Here is a 13236-nt window from a genome sequence, read left to right on the forward strand (position 1 = left end):
TGATGTTAGTTTCTTAAAGATTGATTTTATCATCTTTGTAAATTTCTTTTTCTTTAAGATTTTATTTATTTTTTTATGAGAGACACAGAGAGAGAGAGGTAGAGACATAGGCAGAAGAGGGAGAAGCAGGCTCAATGCAGGAAATCCGATGTGGGAGTTGATCCCCGGTCTCCAGGATCAAGACCTGAGTTAAAGGCAGAGGCATAACTGCTGAGCCACCCAGGCGTTTCATCTTTGTAAATTTCAGAACTGCTCATTGCCAACCTGTGAATATTGATTGTGGGAGAGGGCTGATTGCCTGGCTGGAGGCTGGGAAATCCAAGGGTTCCTTTCTTTTCCTTGTATCAGAGTTTGGAGCACTCAAAGAGTTGCATTCACTTGCATGGCACACTTCCCCTTGGGAAGGTGTTTGGATGTGATTTTGCCCACTAACCCTATCCTGTCCTTTCTGTGTCTTTTTTTTCCCTAAAATTTTGTTTTTCTGATGGCCGTCCTTGTTTAAAAGTTTTTTGTTTTTTTTTTCCTGAACAAGTTATGCATTTATTCTTTAAATAGCTTCTGTCATTTCTGGAATCTGAGCACATTGGGAGGTAGGCTCATGTTTTCAGTTGGCTGTCCTGATCTAGTCTCTGTGGTCCACTTCAAAACATTTTTTTTTTCAATGTAAGAGATTTTTATCAGCCGGTTAATTGAAGAGATTTAAATTAAAAAAAAATTGGTTTGGGGAAATATTAAAAATAAACCAAAGTAGAAAGAATAATATTGTGTACTAGGGTGTTACTCAGCTTCAGAAATTATCCACACATGGTCGATCTTGTTTCACTTATACTTTCATTTTCCTTTCAAGATTATTTTGAAGTCAATCCTATTCTTCATATTTTATATTCTATAAATACTTCAGTACGTGGCAGAGATGCCAGTGTAATGTTTAAAAACAGCCGGACTTCTTCCAGAGGGTGGTCTCCTAAATGGCTAAAGCTTAGGGGATTCTTCTCATTGCTTCTTTGGAAAAGACCATCCTATTCATCTCTGTTATGGCCACAGTTTTACACATAGTATATATTTAGTATCATTTGTTTAATGAAATACATTGGTTTCCATAATCTTCATTATGCAAAGCAGGCTGTGTTTGGGCCATGGTGTGGAATTAGGTGACCCTTATTATCAGAATATAACTAGTTTCTGAATTGCATAGTGAATTTTCAGAACAAGAGCCTCTATTCTCATTTTAAAAGGAAAAGCTAATGCTTTCCCAGCCCATTGAAAACTCCAAATAATTTCTCTAAATGTTACCCACACACTCTTAAATAGGTTAGACATTTTTACATTGTTGCCCCAAACAAACAGGGCTCTGCAGGAGCCTGTTTTTGGGGGCTCTCCTTACCTCCCTCCCCTTGCCTTTCTCTTGTGGAGGGGTCCATCAGGCACCTTAGGAAATAAGACACTGTACAGAAATTAGGAACACAGAAAAGGCTACTTTGCTTAGTAGGGCAAATAACAACAAGATAAAGTGAATTTCTTCCAGCTCTCTGCTGTAGTAGAGGAAGAGAATCCAGTTGCTTTTGATGACTAAAATGGCACACAGAGTTGTTCACATAGTTGTGGCTGGCATCCTGGATTCTGGTTCTTTCTTCACTTGGCTTCCACATCCAGTTAGTCACTGTAAGCCATGTGTAGTCTTCTTTCTCTCTCATATTTCTCTGAGCAATCTGTTCTCTATTTCCACGGCTACTCCACAGTCAGATCACCATGATGTCACCTGGATTATTGTACCAGACACCTTATGGTTTCCCTCTTCCCTTCTGGCTGTTTATGACACTCACCAAGCACTTAAATCGAACCATTCCAGAATAATGAAATCATGACAGAGGAGGGTTACCTAAATGTTAAGATTTTAATTTCTCTGAAAGCCCCATTGATTCTCTTACTTCTGGGCATTTTAATGCGAAGTTCTTTGTGTTTGGAGTGTTGGTTTTTTCCCTATAGGCCTTTTCACATTGACGATATTCTCATTTTTCCTTCAGGTTTCAGGTGAGACCTTAGGAAACGCCCTCAGTGTTGTCCAATAGAACTTTTATGATGAAATATGCTGTATTGTTTGCAATGTTTCATGTACTATCCACTAGCTTTCAAGCACTTAAACTGTGACTAGTGTGACTGAGAAATTGCATTTTAAATTTTATTTTATTTTTTTATTTTTTTAATTTTTAATTTTTAATTTTTATTTATTTATGATAGTCACACAGAGAGAAAGAGAGAGGCAGAGACACAGGCAGAGGGAGAAGCAGGCTCCATGCACCGGGAGCCCGACGTGGGATTCGATCCTGGGTCTCCAGGATCGCGCCCTGGGCCTCCAGGATCGCGCCCTGGGCCAAAGGCAGGCGCTAAACCGCTGCGCCACCCAGGGATCCCTTAAATTTTATTTAACTTTAGGTGTTAGGTACCCTAACTTGTGCCCTTACAGCATCTTGTGTTTATTCCCCCCATCATAACACTGTATTACATATTTTCCTAAATTTTTTTCATTAAACATTTCACAAAAGTTGGAAGAATTTTTTAGTGTACATTCCTGTATCCATCACCCACATTCTACCATTAGTACAATTACCATACTTGGTTTTAATACATATCCATCTGGCCTTTATCTATCCGCTAATTCTTTTTTAAAAATACAGGGATGCTCGGGTGGCTCAGTGGTTGAGCGCCTGCCTTCGGCTCAGGGCATGATCCCTGGGACCCAGGATTGAGTCCCACATTGGGCTCCCTATGGGGAGCCTGCTTCTCCCTCTGCCTATTTTTCTGCCTGTTTGTGTCTCTCATGAATAAATAAATTAAAAAAAAATCTTAAAAAAAAAATACATTTCAGGGGTGCTTTGGTGGCTCAGTTAAGCGTCTGACTTCCTCAGATCATGATACTGGGGTCCTGGGAGTGAGCTCTGCATTGGGCTCCCTGCTGGGTGAAGAGCCTGCTTCTCTCTCTCCCTCTACCTGCCACTCTGCCTGCCACTCTCTCACTCTGTCAAAGAAATAAAATCTTAAGAAAAAAAAATCAAAATAATACCAGTACACATTCCTCTAAACACTTTAATATGCATATCACCAACAGCTTTTTTTTGCTATAAAATTTATATATGATAAACTATCCATATTTTTTTAAACAAAGATTTAATTAATTTATTAGAGCAAGAGAGAGAGAGAGAGAGAGAGCATGAGCAGGGTGAGGGGCAGAGGGAGAAGTAGACTCCCTGCTGATCAGGGGGATGCCAGATCCTGGGACCACAACCCGAGACCAGCTCGACTCTTAACTGACTGAGCTACCCAGGTGCCCCTAAACTGTCTATGTTTAAGTATCTATTTGCTAAGTTTTGAGTATTGCACATCCCAGTGTACCCCATACCTCTATCAAGATTAGAACATTAGCATCACCCCATAAATTTCTCTCCTGCCCCTTCCCAGTCTGTCCTTTCTCCCACCTTCCCAAGTGATGACTGTTGTGATTTTTTTTTTCCTACAGTGTCTGTTTAGCATCCTGAATAGCTTAACATCATGTTCACTGTAAGAGAGAAATGCTTTGGCTTCTTAGTTTTCATATGCACCCTTCTACACACAAAATTAAATTTTGTATTTGGTTTTCAGCTAAATCAGCTCTGTGGCTACCAAAAATAAGAGATTGTTTTAGGGTTGCCCTGGAAGTTCACAGTGGGAGACTTGGTGAGGGTTTGAGCTGAGCTGGTTTTTTCTCTCAGTAAGTGCTCTAGTGCACTCAAAAGAATCCCTGCCCCCCCCCCAAAAGAATCCCTCCACATCACAATCCTTACCTTCATCACTACTTTCATTGCTGTTGTGCAACAGCCTTGGTTTTCCAGTTAGCATGTGATTATTGTCAACCACAAATGATATCTTGATTAATTCTGATTCTGATACCTGCTTTGGATTACTGATATCTTATTTCTTATTGACAGTGAGCTCAGCACTGTACTCAAGCTTAAGGGCATGACCAAACTAGTCCTCAAAACCTGTCTTTGTGGGTCTGTCTGCTAGGATAGTCTGTATAAGTTTGGCTCCATTCAGGAGATACAGACCATAGAGTAATTTAAAACAGGGAAGTTTATATTAAGCAGGAAATAACCTCCTCAGGTATAGGTGAGTCTGGGTTGGTTGGCCTGTGTGTATGGGATGTGTGTGGGGGGATGCATGCAGCTTGGAGCTCTTGGTGTCCTCACTGGGAGATAGTGCCTAGTCAAGACTGCTGGCTTGCTGAGGAACTGGACCTGTGGACATATGGCTAGCATAGGGCACCACTGGATATCCTCCCCATATGCACCATGTAGCAGGAGCCAGAAAAAAATAAAGATAGCAACAAGATCCAGAAAATACGCTTCAGTACATTTTACTGTGACAGAGTGTACAATTGTGCTCAGCATAAAGAAGAAATGCTTAAAAACCAGTCTATTTTTATTTTACTTTAAAAGATTTTATTTACTTATTCATGAGAGACACACAGAGAGAGGCAGAGACATAGACAGAGACATAGGGAGAGGGAGAAGCAGGCTCACTAAGGGGAGCCTGTTGCGGGACTTGATCCCAGGACCCTGGCCGGGATCGTGACCTGAGCTGAAGGCAGATGCTTAACCACTGAGCCACCCAGGCATCGCAGCTAGTTCATTTTTAAAGCCAGGTACTGAAGGATGAATTTAGATCGGAGAGGTTAGCAGCACATTGATAACTGGCCGAGTCAGTCAGATCATGTTATTGTACTCACAATTCCTAAGTAGCTCTCCATTTTACCCGGACTGTACATAGGCAGGCCCTCTACTTCTTTGACCTCATCTTATACTACTGTCTTCCTTGTTTGCTCTGGGGTAGCCATCCTGGCTTCCCTGCAGTTTTGAAACATAACCTGGCATGCTTCTGACTTAGGGCCCCTGCACTTGCTGATCCTTCTTGAGAAGCTCTTTTTCTACATATTTGCATGGTGGATTCTTCACTTTGCTTCAAGTAAATCTTTGCTCAGATGTCAGTTTCTTAGTGAGGCCCACTCTTGACCACTTTCTTTAATACTGAAAGTCCCAATACTCCTGATGGCCTCACAAGGCTTGATTTTTTTCCATGGTACCTTTCACCTTGTTAGGTGTCTGTTGACTGTGTAATTTATGTATTTCTTATGTCTCCTCCCTCCATAATGTCCAATGCCATAAGTGGCAGAGGTTTTTGTTTGTTTTGCAGTTGTCCCAAATACCTAGGATAGTGCCCGATGCCTTGTAGATGCTCATTAAGTACTTGAATATTAGAGTGGACTTGATGATAACTCATGAAAATGAAATTCTAGTTTAATAAAGCAATTATGATAGCAATTATAATTTTGTCATTTGACATATTTTTACTACTACTGTGTTAAGCAGTTTCCCTTATATTTTGAAGATTGGTTACATTCTTTTGACCAGTGATATGGGTATATTTTGGGGGTCACTCATGCTCTATAAACTGAAGCACTGTGTTTTAGTGTTATCTTTTATGTGTCACTCTTTAGCGTCTGTGACTCTTATCTGAGCTGCCTGAGGCAAATAACTATACATATGTGTGTGTGTGTGTGTGTGTATATATATTTTAAAGATTTATTTGAGAGAGAATGCATGAGCACAGTGGGGGAACAGAGGGATAGGGAGAAGCAGACTCCCTGTTGAGCAGAGAGCCCCAGCCCCAGGACCCTGGGATCATGACCTGAGCCAAAGGCAGACACTTAACCAACTGAGCCACCAAGGCACCGCATATTTTAAATATTTTATTCTTCACAACTAAATCTTGGTCATGGAAAGTTAACTTATTTTTGTTGTTGTTTTTAGGTGCTGAATGTGGAGTGAATGCAGATGTTGAGAAACATCTTGAATTGGGCAAGAAATTACTTGCAGCTGGACAGCTAGCTGATGCTTTATCTCAGTTTCATGCTGCAGTAGGTTTGTATCTTGGAACCAAAATCCTCAGTGGTCATCCTTGTGAATTCTAGTTAACGGCTTCCTTGGATAACATTTAAGATAAACATTATTTAATGTTTTGAGAAAACATTTAAAAATATTTGCAGGATTCTGGATGAAATAGATTAATAAATGCACAATGCCTAAATGCATATGTATCTAACATGAGAGAATTTTCCAGATAATTTAGACTTTCTATTGTAAGTACTAAGAATAATTCAAAGTAGTTTTGACAGAAAGCTTTTCTGTCTTATACAGTTTTTTTGCCCTCAAAAGATTTCACTGAAGGCAGTTTAATTTTCTTGACTTGAGATTGTCACTATAGTTATTTTACTTTGAGGATTTTTGGGGATTCTGTGTCCATTGCCTCTTCTGAGTTGGCCAAACTTCCTCCATCTCTTAGGCTGTTCTGTTGCTCACTTGCATTTGTCTGTGGTGTCGATTATCTTTGCAGCTGTTAGTCTTTTGGGACTGAGAGAAACGAAATGGCCACAGTAAATAGGTTATAAGTGAGCCCTTAAAAGATTTTCTTAGGAGTCACTGCATACACTTTTATGCTAAGACTATTTGACACTGACTTTTCTGAATCTTTTTAAAATTAACTTATACATTCTCACCTTTATTTGGGATGGTTAGGAATGACAAGTTAACTGCAGAGTAATGAGGTAGGGGTTTTTTTTTTTTGTTTTGTTTTGTTTTTTAAGATTTTATTTATTTGAGAGAGTGAGTGAGTGAGTGACAGCATGAGCAGAGGGAGAGGGAGAAGCAGACTCCACACTGAGCAGGGAGCCCAATATGGGGCTCAATCCCAAGACTTTGGGAATATGACCTGAACCAAAGGCAGATGCTTAATTGACTGAGCTACCCAAGTGCCCTGAGGTGTTTTTTTTTTTTTTTAATAAGATACAGTTCTGCTCACCAGAATTATCATCCTACTCTTATAATTTACCTTATAAACAGAACATGATTAGATTTTGGTTTGGCAGTATTTTTCTTCATGTTTTTTAGTAAATTCAGACTTTTATTACTGGTGTTATTAACTTTCTGGAATAATAGGAAACCTAGATTTTAATCCTGACTTTGCCGCTTGATAAACTATGTTTATTGCTCAAGTTATGTAAGTAAATTTTGGCTTAAACAAGCTACTTGCATATTTCTAGCAGTTTTCACTGTGCCACCCAAAAATGGATTTTTTGTGAAAGTTAGGTGAGAATAATGTATATAAAGATTTTTTTTTAAAATAGTGTATAATCACACATGGAAGGTATGTAGAAATATAATTTTTATGTCTCTGAAAATTAAGACTTTTAATAAACAGACTTGATATGTTAATAGTTTCTATAAGGAAATTCTTTCACTTTAGCGATTAGCTCACCTTGGCAAATGGTAGGTAATTGGCACAATAATTGCACAAGTTACTATATGACCATATCATTACTGAGTTCACACTTTTCTAGAGTTTTGAACTGTCTTCAGTGCTGCGCAGGGTAATGAAAGAAAATTTCTGTTACTGTTTTAGATAAAGCATGTCTTAAAAAAATACTGATTCTTCCCTAATAGTGCAAGAAGATTTGCAGAAACATATATCTTCTACCTATTTTATTATTTGCTTTCTTTAATCTCACGTTTAGCAGAAACATCAGGGCCATGGCATATTGTTACAGTAGTTTACAACTATTGCCTGTTTTTCTTTAGCTTCACTGCTGTACAAGAATTCTTGAAATGGCTCTTTCCCAAAATACTCAATAAAATGTTACTGTATTCACTGAGAGATGTGAATTAGTAAAGCTAAAACATGGTAATCTATTTGTGGAATTTGGTAAGGGAGAAAGTGAAGCACTACTGGTGCATTCAGAATTCAGAGAGTACCATTCTGGCTGTCTTAATTTGGTGGGTGTAGCAATTCTCAGATGGTGCCCATGTCATAATTTCTGAGGAAGACCTGTGTAGTTTGGGACATTCATCATTTTAGTTTGTGTAAAATACTGATTGTAACTGTAACGAACCCCTAGTTCATTTCCCAGAGTTAGGAGTCTTTATGTTCTGTCTCCCTTTCTGATACTTCCCACACATTTCTTCTCCCTTCCCTTATATTCCCTTTCACTATTATTTATATTCCCCAAATGAATGAGACCATATAATGTTTGTTCTTCTCCGATTGACTTACTTCACTCAGCATAATACCCTCCAGATCCATCCACGTTGAAGCAAATGGTGGGTATTTGTCATTTCTAATGGCTGAGTAATATTCCATTGTATACATAAACCACATCTTCTTTATCCATTCATCTGTCGATGGACACCGAGGCTCCTTCCACAGTTTGGCTATTGTGGACATTGCTGGTATAAAGATCGGGGTGCATGCAGGCAGACACAAGTTTTGTTTAGAGATTTACCATTAGAGAAAACTGCAGTGCAGTGTGAAAATCCCCTCTTACTCCCACAGCATGATCTTATGGAGATAATGAATTCTAGGGTCTGAAATCACTTTTTTGATGGACTTAACAGAATGTCTTAGCTATATCTGACAGGAACGAATGTCTCATGAGGTGGATTAAATGGTGTGCATGTCTGAAATGATAGGTTCCTCCATTTATTTGGTAAGAAAACCAGTATCACATTTACAGTTTTGCGAAGTCAAAAGACAAAAGCCTATCTATATTTATTGTCACTTAACTATATCATGATGCTTTCTCATTACATTTGTACTTCCATTTGTGAAATGGGGACAGGCATTACTATTCACATTTAGACAGAAGGACACAAAGGGTACTTTAGTGACTTTCTAGATGTCACATTCTAATTCAAAAGATTGTGAACTTCTTAGGGATAGATAGAATCTTATTATTTTTATTGAAGTATAATTAGCATACAATATTAGATTAGTTTCATTGTACATGTTGATTTGACAGTTCTATACATTATCCATTACTCACCATGATAAGTGTAGTCATCTGTCACTATACAATATTATTACAATGTTGTTGACTCTATTCCTATGCTATATGTTTCGTCTCTGTGACATTTATAAAATGAATAAGTCTGTGCCTCTTAATCCTCTTTATTTTACCCATCTCTCCACTTCAACCCCTCTGGCAACCACCAGTTCTCTATATTTGAGAGTCTATTTTTGTTGTGTGTGTGTGTGTGTGTGTGTTTTTTATTTATGCTATTTCTAGATTCCACATATAGGTGAAATCATAGGAAGGCTGCCTGCTGGCTCAGTTGGTGGAGCATGTGACTTTTGATCTTGGGGTTGTATGTTCGAGCCCCATGTTGGGTGTAGAGTTACTTAAAAAATAAAATCTTTAAAAATAAAATAAATGAAGTGGTGCCTGACTGGCTCGGTCAGTGGAGCATGCAACTCTTGATCTTGAGCCCCAAGTGTTACTTAAAAATAAAAAAAACTTTAGTAAAATAAAATAAGTGAAATCATGTGGTCTTTTCCTTTTTTCTGACTTATTTCACTCAGTGTAATACCCTTTTCATCCATCCATCTTATTCATGTTATTGCAAATGGTAAGATTTCTTTCTCTTTTCCTTTTCCCTCTCTCTTTCTTTCTTTCTTTCTTTCTTTCTTTCTTTCTTTCTTCCTTCCTTCCTTCCTTCCTTCCTTCCTTCCTTCCTTCCTTCCTTCTTTCCTTTCCTTTCCTTTCCTTTCCTTTCCTTTCCTTTCCTTTCCTTTCCTTTCCTTTCCTTTCCTTTCCTTTCCTTTCCTTTCTTTCCTTTCTTTCTTTTCTTTCCTTTCTTTCTTCCGAATGATATTCCTCTGTGCATGCACTTGATCAGCCACATCTTAAGGTTAGGTGTCATCCTATTTTGTCATTATTTTAATCTCTGATAGGCACTCAGTAAAAGTTTGAATGAAGGAGTGGGTAGAGTTGGGTTAGCTGGAAGCGAGAATAAAAATTTTTTGTGTCTAGGCAAGGGTGTTGGTCTTTTCTGCTTTCCACCACCACTGTGTACATCATTTGTAATTGGCCTTCTGATGTATTTTCTCCAGATAGTAGTTGTGGGTTTTTTTTATTGTGGCTAATTTTCTCATATTTGAGTTGTTTGGTAGTTTGAGAATTAGACCTTAAATCTACTCTTGTGTTCAAATTTCTAATAAACTATTATAACAACTTGAATGACCTGTTTTCAAATGAAATTTAATATTTCTATTTGTAGGCTTATAAGTATTTTAAATAATGAACTGTATTTCTATTGAATGGATAACATAATAAATGATTATTTTCAAAGTTATCAGATTTTGTATTATGAGAAACTAAGTATGAATTACTTAAACCAATCTTTATTCAGCTGCTGCTTTATGCACAATGATACAGGAATGGACACTAGTTCTAGGAACTGTTGGTGTTTTAAGATGAAGATGTGGGAAAGCCTTCTTTTTTTTTTTTTTTTTTTTTTTGCCACTCAGGTGACCCTATACAGCTAAGAACATTGGTTCTTTTTTTTTTTTTTTAAGAACATGGATTCTTGATTCACACATTGAGCCATTATCATTTGATTCCTTGTTTTTGTAGGTTTTGTTACAAATTGGGGTTCTAATCCCATTTCATGTCTCAAGAAATACCTAAAAACAAGAATAAAGCAAATGAAAGTGAGTGCTCCAGAATTATTATTTTTTAAAGATTTTATTTATTTGACAGAGAATGAGCAAGCACAAACGGGGAGCAGCAAAGGGAGAGAGAGAGAGAAACAGACTTCCCACCGAGCAGGGACCTTGATGTGGGGCTCAATCCCAGGAACTTGGGATCGTGACCTGAGCCAAAGGCAGATGCTTAATTGACTGAGCCACCTAGGCACCCCTCTGGAATTATTTTACATAGATATTTTTAAATATATGCATAATCAAATACTTAATACAAAAGCTATATCATATATAACCCTCTTTGGAGGTTTTTCTATGTAGACTGTAATGATCAGTTTTTTCCTAAATAGAAGTCCAATGCAATTTTTAGTGAAGGTGCCTTTTTGATAAAACACCCAACATCATCACTGAGCATTCTTCTTTTCTTGAAAGAACTAGATACAGAGTTCAAAATAAGCAACATCTGTGTTTGCAAATGCCATTGCCAATCTCATATGAGAGAATGATCTGGATATCCTGGTGAGACACATCTCTATAAGAGCTCTATGTCTGTCCTCTGGAATCCCTGAGTGGAGTGGCTAGCAGGGAAAAAGGGAACTGTGTGACCAGATGTTTGCTTTACCACCTGGATGGAAAGTACTCCAAACGGAAAACTTTCCCGGACCAATGATGTCACAATCTATGAGCAGCTCGTCTTCCAAAAGCAAGAGATGGCAGTGTCTGCCAGAGCTTCTGTGCCAACTCGGGAGGACTGCTGGGACCAGAGGACAGGCAGTGTAGCAGAGACCTCAGCCCTCTCTCTCTCTCTGGTCCCTGCTGACAAAAACCTCTTCTGAACTGAACAGAGTGAGGCAACAAAACATTTACTCCCCAGGATTAGAGACTTGGCTCTGGAAGGTAAGACCCACGGGAAGGGAGCCATATTCATCTGGAAGCTGGGAAATGTTTTCCTTGGTCAGTGGCTGGGCTCATGTTGGCGTGCTTCCTTTTTGTCCACAACAGGATGGCACTAGGGAGAGCAAACAAAATAGAAGCCAATTCAAAGGGTCTGTTGGACTTTCTCAATGAGAAGGACCCAGGAATCAGGGCTAGAAGCAAGGGACGAGTAGGGTAGGGGTGAGGAGACCCTGTGGGAAAAGCTGGCTAGCTCCAGGGACCTGTGAAGTATTACAGTGTCCTGTGGAAATAAGAAAGACCAAAGAAGCTGTGTCTCTTCTGACTTCTTTTAGTCCCTTGCTTGTCCTAGGCATGTCTCAGTGTTGGTATTTATTGTGGTGATCAGCAATTTGTTTCCATTTCCTTTTATTTGAGTACCTGTGGGCCGGGTGATACAGTGACACAAAAGTGAATTCACTCGAATTTATTTCTCTAGACTGACATGGTATATAATAATATCAGAGGGAGTGGTAAGTGTTATGGGCACAGTAAGAGGCATACTATCTTACAGAATGCTATGGAAGGGATCCCTGGGTGGCGCAGCGGTTTGGCGCCTGCCTTTGGCCCAGGGCGCGATCCTGGAGACCCGGGATCGAATCCCACGTCGGGCTCCCGGTGCATGGAGCCTGCTTCTCCCTCTGCCTGTGTCTCTGCCTCTCTCTCTCTCTCTCTCTCTCTCTCTCTCTCTCTCTGACTATCGTAAATAAAAAAAAAAAATGCTATGGAAATGGAGGGAATGGAAGGTATATTTTCACACGTATAATCAAATAAGTCATTTGAGCTGTGCTTCTGAGATCAAATAGGATTTGGACATATGAAGATGATAGTGTGTGATTTATATTCCAGGCCTTAAATTGTGTTATATCTAGTATTTATTTTTTGCTTAGTGTAAATAAGTCATGGAAAACATGAGGTTTTTTTTTTTTTCTCTGATTAATGAATGTAGAAATACTCCCTGTTCATTGTGACACTTTTTGGGATATGTATATACAGTATAAACAAAACCCCATCTGTCTGCCCAGATGACTTCTGTTGACCTGTGGTAAATTTCCTTTTACTTTCAGAGGAGGTCACTTAAGCATCAGAAATCCTCAGGTATCAAATCATTCTTACAGCCAACTATGCTGATCAGATCCACATATTTAATTTATTGCATATTCTAAATTGAATATGAACTGAACCTAAAAATATTCTATATCATGTGTGCTCTAAATATAGTTACTCTGTTTACTTTTTCTTCAGGCTAATTACAGTTTTTTGTAGGAAATATCATATATACAGGCTGTTGACCATGTTCTTTTTCCCTTATCTTCTAAGACAAATGGGCCAGGAAAGAAATTTCAGTGATGCTTAGCTGGGATATATGGATTGTTTTTGGTTTTTGTTTTAGATTTGAGAAAAATTAAGTTTATTTTTATTGTTAAAATTCCCAGTTCTCTTCGTTTTTTAAAAATTTAACTACAATAAAATATGTAGTACAATAGAATGCATATTACAAAATTTACCATTTTGACCATTTGTAAGTGTATGAAGTTAGTGACATTAAGTGCATTCACATTGTTGCATAACCTGTTGCATAACCATCCATCTCCAGAGTTTTTTCATCATCCCAAACTGAAACTCTGTACCTATTAAGCAATGTTCCCCATTTTTCTTTCTCATTTCCCTCCTTCCTCTTTCTTTCATTTCTTTTTTATAATAGCCATTCTAATGGATATGAAGTGGTATCTCAGT

At 38.4% G+C, this 13236-nt stretch overlaps 1 protein-coding gene across 1 annotated transcript in view; it reads left to right on the forward strand.

The window, feature by feature from the left end:
* Positions 1-13236, forward strand: part of DNAJC3 (DnaJ heat shock protein family (Hsp40) member C3) — an 86873-nt gene that overhangs the window by 11827 nt on the left and 61810 nt on the right. The window contains exon 2 of the mRNA XM_055335810.1: positions 5844-5954. Within this exon, the coding sequence (XP_055191785.1) occupies positions 5844-5954 (111 nt within the window). The remainder of the gene's footprint in view (positions 1-5843; positions 5955-13236) is intronic.

This window comes from Nyctereutes procyonoides, unplaced genomic scaffold, assembly GCF_905146905.1.
Source record: "Nyctereutes procyonoides isolate TBG_1078 unplaced genomic scaffold, NYPRO_anot_genome, whole genome shotgun sequence".
NCBI lineage: Eukaryota > Metazoa > Chordata > Mammalia > Carnivora > Canidae > Nyctereutes > Nyctereutes procyonoides.